We start from the raw sequence: 20,254 nt of genomic DNA, 5'->3' as shown, positions 1-20,254 counted from the left end.
GGTCAGGTTGCTTAACCTCTCTGAGCTTTAATGTCCTGCTCTGGAAATTGGGAGTGTTGGTACTTACCTTTCCAGGATGCCATGAGGATCATATGAGAGCGCACGTCTGGGAAGGATTGTCAGACAGAAAAGCACTGGATGGGTGATAGCTACTTCTGAAGAGGCCTTTGAAGATTTAACAAGACCTTCAGGGCTGCTTCTTTGCTTATTGCTTTCTCTTTGTTATATGTGTGTCTGTCATTTAGGGGAAAACCCCATGAAACTTATTTAGGGTGGAGAAGAGGGACAGCATGGGGAGGTGGAAAGAACGTGATCTTTGAATTAAATTCCGTATCTGCCGCTAACTGTGTGATCTTGGTCACATTTCTTAACTGTTCTAAGTATCGGTGGGTTTATCTGTAAAATGGGGAGAAAAGTATTCATGTCATAGATTTGGTGGAGATTAAAGGAGCTAATGCTCACAAAGTACTTAGCATGGGGTTCAGCAGCGTTACTTTCCTCTTTTCTTGGATCTGATAGAGCACAGAGAGGATAAGCCCCTGGGGGAGAAGTAAGAGGGAGTGGATTAAGTAGGCTCTGGCCCCACCTATCGTGGTCTGCATCTCAGCTCTGCCCATTACCAGTGGTATAATTTTGGAAAAGTTAATTACTCTAAAGCCCAGTTTTCTCTAAAAAGAGAATATTACCTGTTGGTTTTTATGGCTATAAAATGAGAAAGGGTATGGGCGCACCTAGCACAGTGCCTGACATCTAGTAGATATGTTCAGTAAATTTTAGTTCTCATCATCCTTCTGTCCCCCAATGTACTTGTGAATAAGCAGACCACAAAGTTTATTTTATAGAATGTGGTGTAGACCTACTCTTGACATTGGGATAAATTATGTTTCAGAGAATAGAAGTTTGGGGAAATGAGAGATTGTCCACCTCTATGTGACTGGTGAGCGTGCCCACTACACCCTGCAGGTTATATGGTTAAGTCGCTTTCTTGGGAGAGCACTCTTGATAAGACTTACTTTTTGGCCTGGTTCCAGCAGGTCACCCTTGGTTATTTGCTGAGAGCATGAATCACAGCTTGGTCATAGAGTCATTTGCATGGTGCACATGAAGTCACAGGACCAGGGTTTTCAGAATGTGGTTTTCTCTGTCAGATTCCATTGTATCTTCTCTAGCTTCTTGATCGTTGGAGAAAAAGATTGGCCCTTGGGTTTTCAGGCCACTTTGACTGATCAAGCCAGAGTAAATGATAAACCCCACATTTTTGTCTAATTTGCAGTTGTCTATATTTTTCTTGGTCTGTTTGCTCAGTTGGCAGAGAGTCATGTTCAGAGGAAACAGACCTGCCTTTGGAGACAGAAACATTAGGGGTTTATTGTTGTATATTCGTTTATTCATCAAACTTTTTGAGCGCTTACTGTCATCAAGACAGCGTGTTAGGTGCTGGGGATCCAATGTTCTGTGTGACAGGATTCTCGCCCTCTGGTGTTTCCTTATCTGGTAAGGGTGATAGAAATTTTTAAAACGTTGTTATATGGTAAGAAAAGTGTCAGTAAGTTACCATGGGAGCACAGAAGAGGAAGCATTAATTTCTGCCTGGAGAGAGGAAGGTGAGGGAAGATTTCCCTGGTTCTTAACTAGACTTGTCATCAGAATCACCTGGGGAGTTTTTTGACACACACATACCTGATTCTTAGGGACTGGAATGGCTCAGACTTTCGGATTTTTAGGAAGTTCTTCTGGATAATTCTGTCGCCTACTGCAGCTATGCACCACTGCAAAGTGATGGGGAACCTCTGAGGATTTAAACAAGGAAGTGATGGGCTCAGAGTGTGTTTTAGAAAATTCACTCTGATGGCAGTTTGTGGAGGGTGAGAAAGACCTGAAGTGGAAAGACAGGCAAGTCGGCTGATGGAGGCTAGGGGAAAAAGGATGAGAGCTTTGACCTGAATCTGTGATCCTGAGCAGCAGTGTAGCCTATCATTTGGGAAGCTTTGGCTAACGGTGGCTTAAGCAATAAAGATACATAATTATTTTGCACATGAAGAAGTTCGGAGTTAGGGATGGTGCCGTTTAGAGGTCGGCTTGGGGTTCTAGGTCAGCATCGCTGTGATCCTCTTGGCTTTTCTCTTAGGATTGTGAGAGAGAGAGAGTCTGTTCTGATTATCTATTGTTATATCACAACATAGCCCCAATATTTAGTGGTATAAAACAACTGTTTTGTTTTGCTGACAGATTCTGTGGATTAGGAATTCAAACAGGGCAAAGTGGGTGTGGATTATCTCTGCTCTACAATTTCTGGGGCCTTTATTGGGAAGACTTGAACAACTGCAGGCTAGAATCTTGTAGAGGCTTTTTAAATTTTACTGTCTGGTGCCTTTACTGGGGTGGCTCAAGGGAAAAGCTCAGCAGAGACTGTCAATCAGAGCACCTACACTTGCCTTCTCTCTGTGGCTTGGGCTTCTCGTAGCTGGCCCACTTAGGGCTTATTGAACTTGTTAAATAGAAGCTCAGGGATGCAAGGCAAGTGTTCCAGCTACAGAAGTTACACAGCTCCTCACTTCTGCCTGGCTCTATTATTGAAGCAGTCACAAGCCTGCCAGATAAAGAGAGCAGTACATAGGTCCCACCTGCCTGTGTTTTGAAACCACCAGAGTCACAACTCTATTTGGCATCACCCTGTGACAGCATTGCAAGCATTAAGAAAGGGTGCAGCTAGAAAAGTTCAAAGATCCTTTCATCGGGGGGAAAACTGCCCAGATCCTCCAATCTGACTTCCCTTGTGGCCTCCTGGATAGCACTGGGTCACATGGTGTGGGCTTCCTTAGCTGGAAGGGACACCAGGAAAGTGAGTACTCAGCAAAGGGAAAGGATTGCCAGGATCGCCATCAAACACATCATGATGTATCCTCTGGGGCTGGCAATGCCACTACTGAAACAAAGTCAGACTTCTGTTAAAAAGAAAAGAAAGGGAAGGGGCTAGGGAATGGCTGTTTGTTGGGTCAGTCACAATGCGTTGTCAGATGCAAAATGCCTTCTGTGATCAAATATAAACACGTTTGAGAAATGCTTCCTGCTCCTTTCTTCTCTTGGAAACTTAAAATGCACATTAACTTATTGAAAGCTCTAAGAAGTCCTGTAATAAACCAGCTTAATTTGGCTATCCTAGCATTTAATTTTTCACAGCAACACTTTCTAACATGGAACTTCTATTAATAAGGATGAAAGTTTTCTTTCTTTTCTTTCCTTTTTTCTTTTGAGATGGAGTTTAGCTCTTGCCACCCAGGCTGGAATGCAATGGTGCAATCTCGGCTCACTGCACCCTCCGCTTCCTGGGTTCAAATGATTCTTCTGTCTCAGCCTCTCAAGTAGCTAGGATTACAGGCACCCACCACAATGCCCAACTAATTTTTGTATTTTTAGTAGAGACAGGGTTTCACCACGTTGGTCAGGCTGGTCTTGAACTCCTGATCTCAGGTGATCCACCCACCTTGGCCCCGCAAAGTGCTGGGGTTATAGGCGTGAGCCACCATGCCCGGCCGAGAGTTTACTTTTTTGAATGCTGTCTTATTTGGGCTGCTGTGAGAAAGTACCATAGACTGAATGGCTTATAAAAAATAAAAATGTATTTCTTACAATTCTGGAGGCTGAAGGTCTGAGACCAGGGTTCCAGCATGATCACATTCTAGTGAGGACCCTCTTCTGTGTTGTGTACTGCCATCTTGCTGTATCTGTATCCTCACATGGCGGAAAGAGCAAGCTAGCTCTTTGGCCTCTGCTTGTAAGTGCACCAAACACAGGCATGGGGGCTCCACCCTCACGACCTAAATGCCTTCCAAAGGTCCCACCTCCAAGTACCATCACACTGGGGATTAGGTGTCAACGTATTAATTTTGGGAGAGCACAAACATTCAGTCCATAACAAGTAGGCTTAAAAAACACAGACCATTTGTAGTGATAGAAGAAGCATGCTTGTCTCCTGCAGTTACTTACGTTCATTTATTTATTCAACAAATGTCTACTGAGTGACCCCACACACTTAACAGTGATGAATATCAAGTAGTCTAAGTTGAGCAACACGTGGCCCTAGTGCTGGAGGGGTTCTGAATCAGTTCTGGGAGAAGTAAGGGTGGATAAACTGTGGGCATAGTGCAGCAGAGCTGGGCTGGGGTGAGGGGTGGGTGGAACAGTACCTGGCTAGAGGAGGCGTGAGGTGACCAGTCTTGAAGCATAAAGATTTGCTAGGTATCCTTGATTTTTGTTAGAACTAAGAACCACAAAGTGAATACAACTTGGAAATCCACACATTAAATCTAGCAGGTTAAACACTTTTTAATTCTTTTTTTTTTTTTTTTTTTTTTTTTTTTTTTTTTTTTTTTTTTTGAGACAGAGTCTCGCTCTGTCGCCCGGGCTGGAGTGCAGTGGCCGGATCTCAGCTCACTGCAAGCTCCGCCTCCCGGGTTCACGCCATTCTCCTGCCTCAGCCTCCCGAGTAGCTGGGACTACAGGCGCCCGCCACCACGCCCGGCTAATTTTTTGTATTTTTTAGTAGAGACGGGGTTTCACCGTGTTAACCAGGATGGTCTCGATCTCCTGACCTCGTGATCCGCCCGTCTCGGCCTCCCAAAGTGCTGGGATTACAGGCTTGAGCCACCGCGCCCGGCCTTTTAATTCTTTAAGTAGCATATTGGATGACAGTGACCTACCAAGCAAACTGGTAGATTCTGCATTTCTGGGCTCTTCCAATGGGGCAGGCAGGAAGCCCTTGCCAGTCATTTGCCTATTTGCATTCAGGCCCATTCCCTACTGTCCTTCCTCTGCTCTTCTCTGTATTGCAGGGAACTACATTTCCCGGGTTCCCCTACCAATTGCTTTTAGTATATTTGACTAAGGAGAGTGTTATGGACTGAATGTTTATGTCCCCTCAAAATTCATATGCTGAAGTCCAATGTGATGGTATTTGGAGGTAGGGCTTTGGGGAGGTAATTAGGTCATGAGGGCAAACAGTACCCTTACAGAAAGGATATGAGAAAGATGATCTGTCTCTCAGCCATGTGAAGATACAGGAAGAAGGCAGCTGTCTACAAGCCAGGAAGAGGGTCCTCCTCAGACATCAGATCTGCCAGTGGACTTCCTAGCCTCCTATATCCTGTGTTTAAGCCACCTAGGCTATGTTATTTTTCTTACAGGAACCTGAACAGATTAAGACAGTGAGGTGCTAGCAGAAGACTTGAGGAGGGAAGAGACTATGGTTTTCCTCCTTTCTCTCTCCACCTCAGATATGCCTTCTTCATGGTCTCAGCTCTTTCTCAGTAGACCCTGCCTCCGTGGTCCCAGTTCTGCTGGTCAACTCCACCATGGTCTGGCCCCCATCAGACAGCTCTGGCTTCAGGCTCTGGTGACCCTACCTTCCTTCTCTTTCCCTCTGACCTGCTGTTGCTAATTTTCAGAGTGCCCCAGCAGACTTCTCTTTGGCTTCTTGACCCTTCCATCCCTGCATAAACAATCGCTTTATTATAGTACTTTGAGTAAAATAACTAGATAGGTTTTCACTTTCCGGACTAAATTTTGAGTGATGCACAGCCCCAACACGCTTAATTTACTTGAGATTATTGTCTCAGAATACTTGTTTTCATTGGTCAGTATAACTCTGAGATCATACTTTTCTTTTCATTCATAAAAGGAGAATTGAAACACTAGTCCTGGTCTTGATAAAATGCCTTTGGGACTCAACTTCCATTGCTTGGTTGACCGAGGTGGCCTTTTCCCTCCCTTTTCATCAACATATGTTTTCTAAAGCAAAGAAGCAAACAAATTAAAGAGGACTTGACTGAGCAGCTCCACTGTGAAGACTGTTTGGGATTCTGTCATTTTGGGGGGAAAGTAAAGGTGTATAAATTGTGAAAAGGAGGGATCATTTGACAGTTACAATCACATTACTCTTGTCACCTCGGAATAAGTTTTCAATATGTAAATATGCAGCAATTAATGCTCAACTAGAGGTACAAGGTACCTGGGAGTTTAGGAGAGGCCGAGACTTAATTCTTAGGGAGAATAAACAAAGCTTGTTTGCTTAGCCTTCCATCTTACCCCATGTAAGCTGCCAGTTCCACAAAGTAGTACTTTCTCTGCTTTTCCTTGTTTAATTAGATTCCATGGGCTAATTAGGTCCAGAGGGAAGAGGCCATCCATATCTCAAAAATAACCCCTTCCTTTTAGTTAGATTATGGTTGTTAGTATAATATGGTAATTATATTTGGCCACGCCCAGCATGAATTGTGGTTGACTTGGGTGTTGACCTTAGATTTCCTTGGGTGGCTACTGATGAGGTCAGACTGTTTTGTTAAGACTTTTTTACAGGATTGCTATAAGGATTAAATGAGACATGCCTGTAAAGGCACGGCATAGTACCTGGCATATCATAAATGTGCAGTAATTGCTGGCATTTTTGTGTTTATCATTGTCATCACCTAACATTTACTTAGTATGTACTTTATGTTAACATTTGGCATGTGTTGTCTAATTTAATCTTCACAGAAACTCTAAAGTGGGAATTGTGATAATTCTCATTTCACAGACGAGAGAACTAGTGCTTAGGGATGCTTATGGTGTGTGTTCAAGGTCATACAACTGCTAAGAGAGATGGAGCAGAAACTTGAACCCATGATCTGTTGGATCTTAATTCCTTAAATCCTATATTATCTGGATTCCCATATTACTAACAAAGCATTGAAAAGTACATTTTAGGCTGGGTATGGTGGCTCATACCTGTAATCCTAGCACTTTGGGAGGCCGAGGTGGGTGGATCATTTGAGATCGGCAGTTTGAGAATAGCCTGGCCAACATGGTGAAACCTTGTCTCTTCTAAAAATACAGAGAAAAAAAAGAAAAAGACAAGACAGAAAAAAGCTTGGCATGGTGGCGGGCGCCTGTAATCCCAGCTATTTGGGAGGCTGAGGCAGGAGAATCGCTTGAACTCGGGAGGTGGAGGTTGCAGTGAGCCAAGATCATGCCACTGCACTCCAGCCTGGGCAACAGAGCAAGGCTTTGTCTCAAAAAAACAAAACAAAACAAAACAACAACAACAACAAAAAGCCATTTTAATAAACAATGTATAATGAGAAGGCACTGGGAATGTATTAGCTGTAAATTTTATATGGTGATTTAGAAAAAACACTTTTAGATTGGTTTCATTGGTCAACAATACTTCTTGAGGGCTCATTATGTAAAAAGCTTTCTATAGGGAGCTGTGGTGAGAAGACAGAGAAATAAGGAACATGATCTCTGTGAAAGGCAACTGATCCATTTTCCCAAAACAGTGGATTAAACATGCACATTAACCTGATGTGGGCTGAATATGCATGAACTTGGGAGAGAAGATATAGGAGCCTTCCTTAGGTGTTTACCTGGTTCAGGAGATAGAATTTAGTATTCCTGAGTTCAAACCTCGGTTTTGCCTCCTTCTGCAGTATAACCTGGAGTAATTTCTCTACTTCTTTGAGAGTTGGTGTTCTCATATGTATAAAAAGGAGATAATGATGATAGCCTCATAGAAGTATTGTGAAGGACGTAGCATCATTTCTGATTCAAGAATATATTTAGGCAATTTTAGTTTTTAAATATATTAATATGCAGAGTAATTTTAGATGTCAGTATACTTAACCCCAGACAAGCACATGCAATAGCCCTTAAACTTTTAGATTGGGCACTTGTCAGTTTCTTATACCCTTTCCCTGCAATTGCCTCATGATTTTTTGATTATCTGGCAAATGCACAAAAGGAAACCACATGTAGCTGCCATTTCACACCATTAAATACTCAGAAAGTCACCTTTGAGGAAAACCAATACTTCTAAGAAAAAGCAAAGCCACAAAGTTCAAAAAAAGAAAGCTCTATGGTTGGCCAGTTGCCCATCCTGAAGTCCCAAAAAGGTCCTGTGATCATTTGGTGAACTGACTATATTTCTGTGAAATCAGATTCCTTGAAATGCCTCCAAATAGAGAGGTTGATGCGGTCAGAGGAAAGAGACCAGCTACAGTGGGTGGAGAATGGGCGGGGTGGAATGGAGTGCCCCCTGGGCCTGGGAAGTCTCATAGGCAGGTTGCAGATAGAGCCCCCAAGACCAGTTCTTCTGTGCATAGGGCAGGGTGAGCATCAGCCATCCAGTCTCCAAATACCTGTAGTGACACTGAGCCTGAGGCCTGCCAGTCTCATCCTAGAAACTTCCTATCTCTTCCTGTGTTTCTACCATTGACTAAACTTTGGGTCAGGATACTCTTCAGTTTATAAAATAATTTTCCAGATGAGAAAATTTCTATGACAACCAATCTGTTGAACATGCAAAATCTAAGTCCTTCATGGCTTGTTAAAATTTGATCAACTCATTTAAAAATGTTTAGTGTGTTTTCTTCTAGAAAGCCTTTTTCCCCCCTTAATCCTGTAAAACAGTGTAATCGCTTTGGCAAGGCAGTCATGTGGTGGAACTGGAAACATGGTGTGATGCAATGACATGAGTTCTAAGAGGGGCCGGTAGATTCTGAGGTGGTCACACCCCTAGAGTCTGTGAGTGTATTAGTCCGTTTGCACGCTGCTGATAAACACATACCTGAGACTGGGCAATTTACAAAAGAAAGAGGTTTAATGGACTTTGAGTTCCACGTGGCTGGGAAAGCCTCACAGTCATGGCGTAGGTCAAGGAGGAGCAAGTCACATCTTACATGGATGGCAGCAGGCAAAAAGAGAGCTTGTGCAAGGGAACTCCTGTTTTTAAAACCATCAGATCTTCTGAGACTTATTCACTATCATGAGAACAGCATGGGGAAGACCCACTCCCATGATTCAGTTGTCTCCCAGTGGGTCCCTCCCATAACACATGGGAATTATGGGAGCTACAAGATGAAATTTGGGTCGGGACACAGAGCCAAACCGTATCAGTGAGTGTTCAGAGGTTGTAACAGTGGCCCTTTTTATAGCTGGGTAGTGCTAGAATGCTTCTAAACAGTACAGATAGTTTAAAAAAAATTAACTCTTTGATCTAATGGAAAAAAGCATCCCAGTTGGAGTGTGGCGGGCACTATTTGCATGCTGTCCTTACCACAAGCTATGTGACCTATGATTTCTTTAAACTTGTTTCCTCATTTGAATAATGGTACCGATCCAGTCTTATAGGTTGTTTTGCAAACTGTTAAAATGCTTCACAAATATTTGGGTAGTTACCTGTATGTATATTTACACTCCCATGATATTATTACATTGTAATTTTATTCTACATCTTTCAGCAAGCAACTCTACTCTCAAACTGTGGCACATCTAAGCCAATATATTTATAGAGGGAAAAAGCGTGTACTCCAGTGGCAAAAGTACTGATTTGAGGGCTGGAGAGCTCAAGTGTTTTTTTTCCTATTTTCTTTCTCTCTTTTTTCTTTTCTCTCCTTTTTTTTTTATTTTTTATTCTTTTGAGACAGAGTCTCACTCTGTTGCTCAAGCGGGAAATGCAGTGGCATGATCATGGCTCACTGTGGCCTCAACCTCCCAGGCTCAAGGGATCATCCATTTTAGCCCCCTGAGTAGCTGGGACTACAGGGGCGTGCCACAATGCGTGGCTGAGTTTTGTGTTTTTTGTAGCGACGGGGTTTTGCCATGTTACCCAGTCTGATCTTGAACTCCTGGGTTCAAGTAATCTGCCTGCCTTGGCCTCTCAAAGTGCTGGGATTACAGGTGTGAGCCGTTGTGCCTGGCCTCTCCTATTTTCTTTTCTTTTTTTTTTTTGAGACAGAGTCTCGCTTGGTCGCCCAGGCTGGAGTGCAGTGGCCGGATCTCAGCTCACTGCAAGCTCCGCCTCCAGGGTTTACGCCATTCTCCTGCCTCAGCCTCCCGAGTAGCTGGGACGACAGGCGCCCGCCACCTCGCCCGGCTAGTTTTTTGTATTTTTTAGTGGAGACGGGGTTTCACCGTGTTAGCCAGGATGGTCTTGATCTCCTGACCTCGTGATCCACCGTCTCGGCCTCCCAAAGTGCAGGGATTACAGGCTTGAGCCACTGCGCCCGGCCTCCTATTTTCTATTGAATATGAAGAGCTATAATCAAGTTTTGAAAAAGATGAAGTATCCACGGGAAAAGAGGGATGCTGGAAGCTGCATATGCATTGAGTTTTATTTTTGTTGCATCTCAGATGTTAGGATCCTACTGTATGACATTTTACAAGATTTCTGTTTGTTAATTGTTGCAATGTTGATGTGCTCTTCACTTTGAGAGTGAAGCGGATAGACCCTGCAGGTGTTGAGGTTTCTCCTTCCTGTCCTGCTCCCTGTATATAGGCTTCCACCGCAGCAGGGCTATGGTAACAGCGGCATGGGGAGCTATGAAGGGGGATCTGAGACTGCAGTCAAAGCTCATGTAGGAATGTCTGGCAGTGGCGTTCTACCTGGGAATGAAGTGCTGCTGGAAATATTTTATGATACCCACAGCCTTGTACAATCAGGAACCTTAGAAATATGCAGAAATGGGCTGTGGCTTGAGCTACTGGGTCCTGATTGTCTGAGGAAATCAGTTAGTACAAGAACATATGTCCTAGAGAAGCTCAGGCTGTCTCATGAGACCTTCATTGCCTATTATCTCTCTCTTTTTTTCTCTACTTGTCTTCTTTGTCTGTTTCTGTCTTTTTCTTTAATTTTTGTTTTTTTTTGAGACGGAGTCTTGCTCTGTCGCCCAGGCTGGAGTGCAGTGGCGCGAACTTGGCTCACTGCAAGCTCCACCTCCTGAGTTCACGCCATTCTCCTGCCTCAGCCTCCTGAGTAGCTGGGACTACAGGCGCCCGCCACCACGCCCGGCTAATTTTTATTTATTTATTTTTTGTTTTTTTGAGACGGAGTCTCGCTCTGTCGCCCAGGCTGGAGTGCTGTGGCCGGATCTCAGCTCACTGCAAGCTCCGCCTCCCGGGTTCCCGCCATTCTCCTGCCTCAGCCTCCCGAGTAGTTGGGACTACAGGCGCCCGCCACCGCGCCCGGCTAGTTTTTTGTATTTTTTAGTAGAGACGGGGTTTCACCGTGTTAGCCAGGATGGTCTTGATCTCCTGACCTTGTGATCCGCCCGTCTCGGCCTCCCAAAGTGCTGGGATTACAGGCTTGAGCCACCGCGCCTGGCCTGTTTCTGTCTTTCTCTTCCTCTCATTCTGTGTTTTTCACTGTCTAGGTTTGTTCTTTTCGTTTCACTTCTTTCCTTCCTTCCTTCCTTTTCCCCCTCTCCTTCATCCTCACTCTTTTCTGTTCTCACTTTTCGGGCTTTAAGGCTCTGCCTGCTAAGGTCTGCTGATTCTCCCCCTCTGATCATTCCTCATGGTTTTTCCCAGCTCTTCTTGACTTTGGCCTGAATCCTTCCATCCAAAGTGGGTAAATGTATTACTCTCAGGGAGCAACAAGTATGGATTTTTAACAACTGTTCTGTTGAGATGACTTTAACCATGGAAAGGGTACTCACTGGGCAGCTGAAGACTTTAAGTCATTATCTTCTTCCACGAACCCAGAAGATGGGCAGCTTTCACCAGCAGCTCTGCCAAGCGTTTATCTCAGCCATGGACCTGTACTTCCTCTTTGATGATGGAAGTTATTGTCTTTCTGATTATAGATTGAGGAAACTCGGCTTAACATTGACAAGATCTCAGAACATGTGGAGGAGGCTAAGAAACTCTACAGTATCATTCTCTCTGCACCGATTCCAGAGCCAAGTGAGTGTTTACTTAGAACTGAGTCACCCAACAATCAGCCTTTCCTCGGGGCTGAGCCAGCCTTGTTTTCTTGCCCTTCGTGAGCAGCAGGGAAGTGTACAAGTTACAGGGCACTAGTGTACATATTATCTCATTTCCCTCTCCTTTACCTTACCTGTGCTCCTACTGCCTGGCCACAGTCACGGTTTTCTCTTCATGGTCCCACTCCAACCATTTAGCCAGACTTTCCTGTTTCCCAGCTAGTCCCTCTTCCTGACTAGCGACGATTCCCACTGCTGCTTACATACCCTGGGCCTGGTCCCTCCTCTGAGCCTCTGCTTGTACTGTTTCCCGAGCCTGAAATGCTTTTCCTAGCCCTCTTTCCGAATCCTACCAGACCAAGTTCATTTTTTTTTCCATGAGGTGTTCCAAAATGGTTCAAGTTCACAGAAATTCCTTCTATCCCTAAACTCCTGTTTGTTGCCACCACCTCGGCAAACTTTTTTCCTCCCCTAATTGTTTGCACGGGTGTCCAACCTTTTTTCTTCCCTGGGCCACATTGGAAGAAGAATTGTCTTGGGGCCATACATAAAATACAGTAACACTAATGATAGCCGATGAGCTAAAAGAAAGGTTTGCACATAATTTTCCTGATATCTGCCACCACAGAGAAGCAAAAAAATCTGTGCATTCCACGGTTTGGACACGGGTGGTTTAGGGCTATATTTTCAGTTCCTTAAGAACAGGGAGCAAGCCTGACACTGTCATTCCTCTCTTTCATTTTTCCCACGGGCCCTATTACCTAAAGACTGAAGTGGGAACACTTTAGCAGAGCGTATGGACATTGTCTTGATCACATTCCTGCCTTCCCAGCCAGCCTGCCTCCTGCCATCCTCCTCCTGCTCCCCACGCTTCAGCCAGACCAATTCTGGTGGTTCCTCAGATATTTCCTGTTCACTCATACCCTTTACTTACTGTTTCTTCTCGTGGGATTCCTGCTCTTAGTCTCTTTCTCTACCTGGCCAACTCACAGTCCTTGAGACTCAGTCCTGCTCATCTCCGTCTTTAGAAGCTTTTCCAGATCCCTCCAGGCTGTGCACACCTTGACCAGAACTCATACCTTACTCCACGCTGCATATTACAGCTGCTGGTTTATTTCTCTCTTGTCTCCCACTAGACTTTAAACATCTTGCAGGAAAAACCTAGATCTTCTTTCTGATTCCATAGTTTCTAGCTCTGTTCCAAAGTTGTAGTAGGGGGCTGAAGGATGGCTTTTGAATGAATGGTTATAGCTAATACTTAGTTTGCTCCATACAACCTAGGATGTGTGTAATAGGTATGTCATAAATATTTGCCTCATTTTAAGTTGATTAGCCTTGGTTGAAATCTCTTTTCCCCATAAGCTCCCTAGAACCTTCTCAACCGAAGCCCCCATGGTAGGCTCTTTCCTCTAAAAGCAGAGTTCTCATAATTTTATGTGCTGCAGGATTACTTGGGAGGGTTGAAAGGGCTGATTTTGCGGTTCCAACCCTGGGTGTTTTTATTCTGTAGACTGGGATGGGGTGCCTGGAAAATGCCTTTAAAAAAATAAGCACTCTGTGATTCTAATGATAGATTCTGGGGAGTGCGCTGGGATAAATACCATTCTGGGCAGTGGATGCCTGAGAAAGCCACCCTGCTCTGATGATGATTGCTGTAGCTCACAAAGGAATCAGTCCTCTCCTTTCTAACGGATTCTGCCTGCCTTTGTTTACCCAGAAACCAAGGATGACCTAGAGCAGCTCACGACTGAGATTAAGAAAAGGGCCAACAACGTCCGGAACAAACTGAAGAGTAAGAAGGGAACGAAGGAAACAAGCCAGTCCCCACCACCATCTATCTCAGCTCCCCTAGGGTCCAGCTTTCCGAACTGAAACTCTTCTTGGTGGAACTGACACCACTTGGTCCATCTTTGTTTGTGGTTCAGGCTCTGTCCCTGCAATGATCCATTGTAGCCCCAGAAATTTACCTTTTCTTAAATCCTGACAATACTGGAAAGAGTCCAGAATGCAAGCTAGGAGATGAGAATTAAAATGTGCTTTCAGCTGCTGAGTAGTTGTGTGACTTGGTCCTTTAACTTAGTCTTTCAACTTTTCTCTTTTTTTTTTTTTTTTTTTTGAGATGGAGTCTCACTCTGTTGCCCAGGCTGGAGTGCAGTGGCACTATCTTGGCTCATTGCAACCTCCACCTCCTGGGTTCAAGTGATTCTCCTGCCTCAGCCTCCTGAGTAACTGGGACGCACCTGGCCCATCAACTTTTCTCTTATTAGTCTTATTTCCCTGGCAACTACATACTTTTTTTTTTTTTTTTAAAGACAGAGTCTTCCTCTGTTGCCCAGGCCAGAAGGCAGTGGCTCAGTTTCGGCTCACTGCAATCTCTGCCTATTGGGTTCAAGTGATTTTCATCCGTCAGCCTCCCAAGTGGCTGGGATTACAGGCATGCACCACCTCACCCAGCTAATTTTTATAGTTTTAGTAGAGACAGCATTTCACCATGTTGCCCAGGTTGGTCTCGGACTTCTGGCCTCAAGTGATCCACCTGCCTCGGCCTCCCAAATTGCTGGGATTCCAAGTGTGGGCCACAATGCCCAGCCACCTACATACATTTGAATAGTCGTTTTAGAGACATATAGATGCAAGAGATACCGTTCTGTCTACAGATATTTCTTGGTGGGCTAGGCATACCACCTTCCTATACCCCCACTCCCCCCATTTGGGAGAGTATAGTTCATTGAAGCTACTGTCATAGATTCAATTCTTCCAGAGTCTAGAAGGTTTACTTAGTTCTGTTGCTAGAGCCTGCATTCTTGCCCAGTGTATTTGGTGCATGCATGCTATTGATCAGAAGAGAAAACATTATTGCTCAGCCCAATTTGCCATTTCTTCCCCCCAAGTATATTGCAATAACTATGTTAACTGGAGGGGTCATTAGTAGCAGATTCCAGTAATAACAGTGATAGTGCACCTGCCATTGTGATAGGTACTTTATGTGTCTTCTCATTTAATCTTCATATTAGTATTGTGAGGGAGGGACTGTTAGTTATTCTGTTTTACAGATGAGAGAACAGGTACATTTAAGAGAGGTTAAGTGGCTTTTTCAAAGTCACACCCAGTAAGTGCCAGGGCAAGGATTCAAGCCTAAGTCTCATGGTGACCAAAACCCAAGCTGTTAACTGTTATGCCAAAACCTGGTCATTGTAAAGGCTGTGGAATGCATGTCCTGTGGCTCACCTGGGAGCTGACCTTTTGAGGTGCCACCTACCTGTTGTTACATCTCCATGGGCTGGGTGTGTGGGAATGAGTGAGGAAGTTTCACTGAACAGCATGTTTCTTGGAGGAGGAGATAGGTTGCAAGTATAACCTTCCTCTTCTCTTTAGGCATGGAGAAGCATATTGAAGAAGATGAGGTCAGGTCATCGGCAGACCTTCGGATTCGGAAATCCCAGGTAAGACTTTTCCTGGTCTCACGGTTATCTAGTCCAATTTCTTAATATTTTTCCTTAGCTGTGGAGGGATTTTTTTTTTTTTTTAATACAATCCTTATCTGAAACTCAATTTGAAGAGCTGATAAAGGAGAACTCTCCAGGTAGATATAGGGGTCAGGGCCAGAGTCCAGCCCTTTTGGCCCCTGTCTTGTACTCTGCTTCTCTAAGGAGGCCCCTGAAGAGCTTCTTCAGGCTTCCTAGAGCACAGCTTAGGATTTAGTGCACCTCCTTGTTTTGCAGGAGAGGAAATTAATGTCTTCTAAACAATTGTTAGTCATTGGTTGTCCAGTTTGGAGCCAGGCACTTTAGGGGTCATCAAAGATATGATCCTTGTCCTTAAAGAACTGGCATGCCATTGAAGTGGCATGGAAAGCTATTACCTAAGACCCCGCAGGAGGACGGGATAAGAAGACACATACATGGTGCTGTCAGCATCAAAAGATCTCAGGAAGAATTGGGGGTAGCCAGCTGGGCCGGAGTGCCAACATGAACAGGCTCAAGAAGCAGTTTTCCCTCTCTGAGAGGCACAGGGGCAGGAGTGGGGCGTGCACGTGTGTGTGCGTTGGCAGCAGTGGTTGGTAGTGGTAAGGGGTAGACGTAAGGGGCAGACGTGAAGACAATAGGCTTTCTGGAGAAAAAAGTTTGCTGTGGGATAGCGGACACATAATAACGTAGTATCACATTCTAGAGGTCTTTGAGGACCATTCTAGGGAATTTGGATCTGATGTTGTAACTTCAGGCAGCAATGTATTAGGAGGATTATTATGGTAGCCATTTGAAAGCTGTTTACAAGTGGGAAAGAAGCTGGAGACCGGAAGGTCCCTAGTTAGGGACCCTAGTTAGGTTTTTGCAAGGGTTTTGGTCTAAATTTGCATGGTGGTAGCGGGTTTGGAAAAAGTATACATATTGGCGATTTTCCAAAGGAGAAACCAGTAAGTAGGGCTTGATGCTGAGAGGTGAGCAAGGAATAAAAATTATTAGGAAGATTTAACTTAGGCATCCAGGGCTGTTGAGATAATGCATCTACTTATAAGCAAGAAAAGTTGGGGAGATGAGTTTAGGGTAAGAACTCAAGGATCTTTGGTAAGTATGACATGTGGGAAGGGAATCTGACAGTTTTAGAATGCAGGCCAGGTGTTGTGCCAGAAAAATGCTACTAGTCCATGTGGATGTAGGGCTCAGAGATTTAGACATGACCTCTGGCCTTACAGTTACCACGTGAGGTCAGCAGTAAACCAGTTTCAGTAAACTTCCAAGTCCAGTGCTACTGTAGATGGCTGTGTGGGGGTGGGGAGGGGTTCTATAACAGTTACAGAACCACTGGGGGCTGACTGCATTTTACATCGTCCCACAGCACTCTGTCCTTTCTCGGAAGTTTGTGGAGGTGATGACCAAATACAATGAAGCTCAGGTGGACTTTCGAGAACGAAGCAAAGGGCGAATCCAGCGGCAGCTCGAAATTAGTATGTACTTGAGGTTTGGCGTGTGCCTTCCACCTTTCCTGCCACCTGGTTGTCCATCCCAAGTTTCGAGGTCCTGGTAGAGCAAGCAGCAAGCACATTTTGTGCCTGAGTCTAGGGCAGCTCCTACAGCACTGGCACATCCTGAATGCCGTGCTGGAGGCTGAAAGGTGACACTTTATCAGGCCCAAGTAATTTTATTGTATGCGGTCCAGCATTGTCTCCTATATAGAGGGGAAATGCTTGCCAAACAGTTGCTCTCCTGTGGACTCATTGTATCATTTTGCTGTCTGTTTGACAGCAAAGCACATTTATGCAATAAAAAGTGTGGTGTAAGTTGCTGGGAGGATTAGAGAAATAAATAAAGCCATACCGTTTAGGAAATTTAGTAATGTGGAAGGCAGGGCCCTGTGGAGTGGAAGGTGCCTTGGGTGAGAGGAATGGTATGAACGTAATCAAGAAAGAGCAAGTGTGTTTAGCAGTGGCAGGTTGTCCAGGGTCTGGAAAAAGGGTGTATCTGGAGTAGCGTAAGGTTAGGATGGATTGAGGGAGGGCTTGCCCATGAACTAGCATGTTATGAGGGTCTTGAACGCCATAATGTAGTGAATGGTGCAAGGAAATGTTCTGAGCTGGGAAGCACTGTAATGAGATATGTGCTTTAGGAAGGTAACTGCTGATAATGTTAAGGATGTCTCGGGTTAGGGGAGAAATAAGATGAGTCAGGAGGCAATTGGGGGAGTGCTGTAAAGGCCATGGTCTTTATAGGGAAGTCACGTTCCTGATTTTCAGGGACCTTATCAAATGGTGTTTCACTATGATCTTATATTTGACGCTCTACTTCTTTTGTTACAAAGCTGGCAAAAAGACAACAGATGAGGAGCTGGAGGAGATGTTGGAGAGCGGCAACCCGGCCATCTTCACTTCTGGGGTGAGTGCCCTGTGTGCTTGGATAGCACATCCCTCTCGTGAGCAGGGAGGCCACTGTGGAGCTCATGCAGTCTAGCAGGTGGAGGGGGAGCCACAGGTGCAGGGAGTTCAGGGAGGCAAGGAGCTCCCCAGGAGTGTGCGTGAGGGCTGTGGCAGGCTTTCTCGCAGGGGTAGCTGACAGTCTGTCTGTGTGTGGCCTGTTATAGATCATTGACTCACAGATTTCCAAGCAAGCCCTCAGTGAGATTGAGGGACGGCACAAGGACATTGTGAGGCTGGAGAGCAGCATCAAGGAGCTTCATGACATGTTTATGGACATTGCCATGCTGGTGGAGAATCAGGTAAGTGGCACTGAGTCCCAGCGTGGGGAGCGGGGAGAGGAAAACTCAGGCTTTTCCCTTTTGCCTGAGAACAGGGAGGAAGGGAATACTGGAAGCCAGTGAGGTAGGGTGGGAGAATCATTGGGAATTTGCATAAAGGAGAAACAGAATCCCATGGGAAAGTGTGCATTCAAATTGAATGTTGACACTTTGGGTGATCTTAGCCTTGTCGTTCTTGCCCATCCCCTTGGCCTTGCAGTCGTTGCTAGTTGATACAGGGTTTTGTGTTCTGTCACTTAACCTAGTTCCCCCAGAGTTTTGATTTTTTTTTTTTTTTTTTTTTTTTTAAGATGGGGTATTGCTCTGTTGCACAAGCTGGAGTGCAGTGGCGTGATCACAGCTCACTGCAGCCTGACCTTCCAGGATTTGTCTTTTTTTTCTTTCTCTTCTTTTTTAAAAATCAGAAATGGGGGCTCCTAATGGTGATGTTTTAAAACAGCCTCCTGATATGGACTAGTTCACTGATGACATTGAAAATGTGATCTTTTCTCTAGTTCACAGGGAAAACTTAGGTTTCACAGAAATTTTTATTTTTTTTTCTTTTTTTTTTTTTCCTGTTTTTATTTTTTGGCACCTTTTGCTAAGGCACAAAGCAGACAACAACATGAATGAAGGAGTAGTAAAATAGCATTGACAAGAAGACTCGAAACACTTTTGGTGCTTAGTTTGACAGCTCACTTTGTCCCAGGCACGCTTGCTCGGGATAGAATTCTGGATTGACTGCATAGGGTGCGAGTTTCACATAGTCAGATGGTTCCTAGTTCTTATGGGACAGTTAAGTGTGCCAGAGGGTCATGGTGCTGTGCTGCTCTGACACCTGGATAGGAGAGAAAATTGCTTCCGTAGTAGGCAGACTGCAAAACCTAGTTGAAGCCCGAGCACGGCTTGACTAGTTTTTGACATTGGTTTCCTGCTGAGGGCCTGGGTGCTTTCCCCCTATTCCCGGCTGGCCTCTGAGACCATTTCTCAAGTCCCTCCATTCCACCTCTTCTTTTCCCCCATACTGCCTTGCCGAGGAACTGGCTTGAGATTCAAATGGTGGTAAGTGCCTTGTTCTGTTTACAGACTGCCATAAAGTGATAGAGTTGGGTTGGGTAGTTGAGAATTCCTAAGATGACTAAGATTAATTGGAATGATCAAACTTCGCTATCAGGAAGTGATTGCTAGGAAATGGTTGGGAAGCTTATCAAGAGACCACTGTCTGGAAGGGAAGATATAACCAAATAGCTTGGGTAAATCTAATGTCTGTCAGTTAAAGGGCCTGGAAATAACTTAGAGAAAGCAAATGTTCCCCACCCGAGATAGTTATTGAGCACCTACTGTGTGCCAGGCACTCTTCCGCAGTTAGTGAATGTACTCAATTCAGGCTGAATGATGTTGATTCAGGTCTGAATGACCAGGAAGAGGCCAGCATCCTAGTGATGTCCTAAGAACAATGAGTTATCCTTATTTCGGTTCCTCTCCATGTGCTTAAGTGTAAAAAAAAAAAAAAACAAAGGTTGTCTGGGGATACCTCAGAGTATATTTATAGGTAGTTACCAGGCATCTGGACAGTATGTTCTAGATGCCCGGTGGAGTGCTGGTCACAGAGAAGTAGTAAAATTCAGTGAATGCTTCTTGACCAAGTGACCGCCACCCCACCACCAAGGACTGTGAATGGGTGTCCTGTGGAAGGCCATGCATCAAGGTTTCTGGATGCTCCTCTTGCCACCGAAGATTATAAGAAAGAGAATCCCTTCCCCACATTGGCTAGGACTGACCTGAGACGTTTGCTGGGTGTGACCAGAGTCTGTTCTTTGCAGGGTGAGATGTTAGATAACATAGAGTTGAATGTCATGCACACAGTGGACCACGTGGAGAAGGCACGAGATGAAACGAAAAAAGCTGTGAAATACCAGAGTCAGGCCCGGAAGGTGAGACTCTCCTGTGGCCTTCAGAGAAGAGAGTCCATTTTGTTTGCTGTGTCTCGCTCTTTCTCTTCCCTCTCCCTGTCTCTGTTTCTGCTGCCACCACCTCTTGCATCTGGGGAAAGGGATCCATGATTGACCGTATCGAGAACAACATGGACCAGTCAGTGGGCTTCGTGGAGCGGGCCGTGGCAGATACCAAAAAGGCTGTCAAGTATCAGAGTGAAGCCCGGAGGGTGAGCACCTTCGTCTCAGCTGTCCTTAGTCTCAGCTGTCTTACTAGCATCTCCTCTCCCTGGCCACGGCCACCTGTGTCCTTAAGCCCACGCCTCCCTCCCTGTCGTGGCCTCATCAACCCCTCCC

The 20,254-nt window shown here is 45.0% G+C and overlaps 1 protein-coding gene across 11 annotated transcripts in view; it reads left to right on the top strand.

Annotated features, from left to right (window-relative positions):
* The window catches only part of STX3 (syntaxin 3), a 52,333-nt gene that overhangs the window by 22,036 nt on the left and 10,043 nt on the right, over positions 1–20,254 (top strand). For 6 of the 11 annotated variants that reach the window (XM_050756980.1, XM_050756983.1, XM_050756982.1 and 3 more), the window contains exons 3-9: positions 11,616–11,715; positions 13,453–13,527; positions 15,111–15,178; positions 16,572–16,680; positions 17,532–17,605; positions 17,811–17,945; positions 20,017–20,127. In XM_050756980.1, coding sequence (XP_050612937.1) covers positions 11,616–11,715; positions 13,453–13,527; positions 15,111–15,178; positions 16,572–16,680; positions 17,532–17,605; positions 17,811–17,945; positions 20,017–20,127 — 672 coding nt within the window. Of the gene's footprint in view, positions 1–11,615; positions 11,716–13,452; positions 13,528–15,110; positions 15,179–16,571; positions 16,681–17,531; positions 17,606–17,810; positions 17,946–19,786; positions 19,898–20,016; positions 20,128–20,254 lie in introns of all 11 variants that reach the window. The other 5 variants (XM_050756987.1, XM_050756979.1, XM_050756984.1 and 2 more) reach the window with 2 other exon arrangements.

This window comes from Macaca thibetana, chromosome 14, assembly GCF_024542745.1.
Source record: "Macaca thibetana thibetana isolate TM-01 chromosome 14, ASM2454274v1, whole genome shotgun sequence".
In the NCBI taxonomy this organism is placed as follows: domain Eukaryota; kingdom Metazoa; phylum Chordata; class Mammalia; order Primates; family Cercopithecidae; genus Macaca; species Macaca thibetana.
This window is presented reverse-complemented; position numbering and strand designations above follow the sequence as displayed.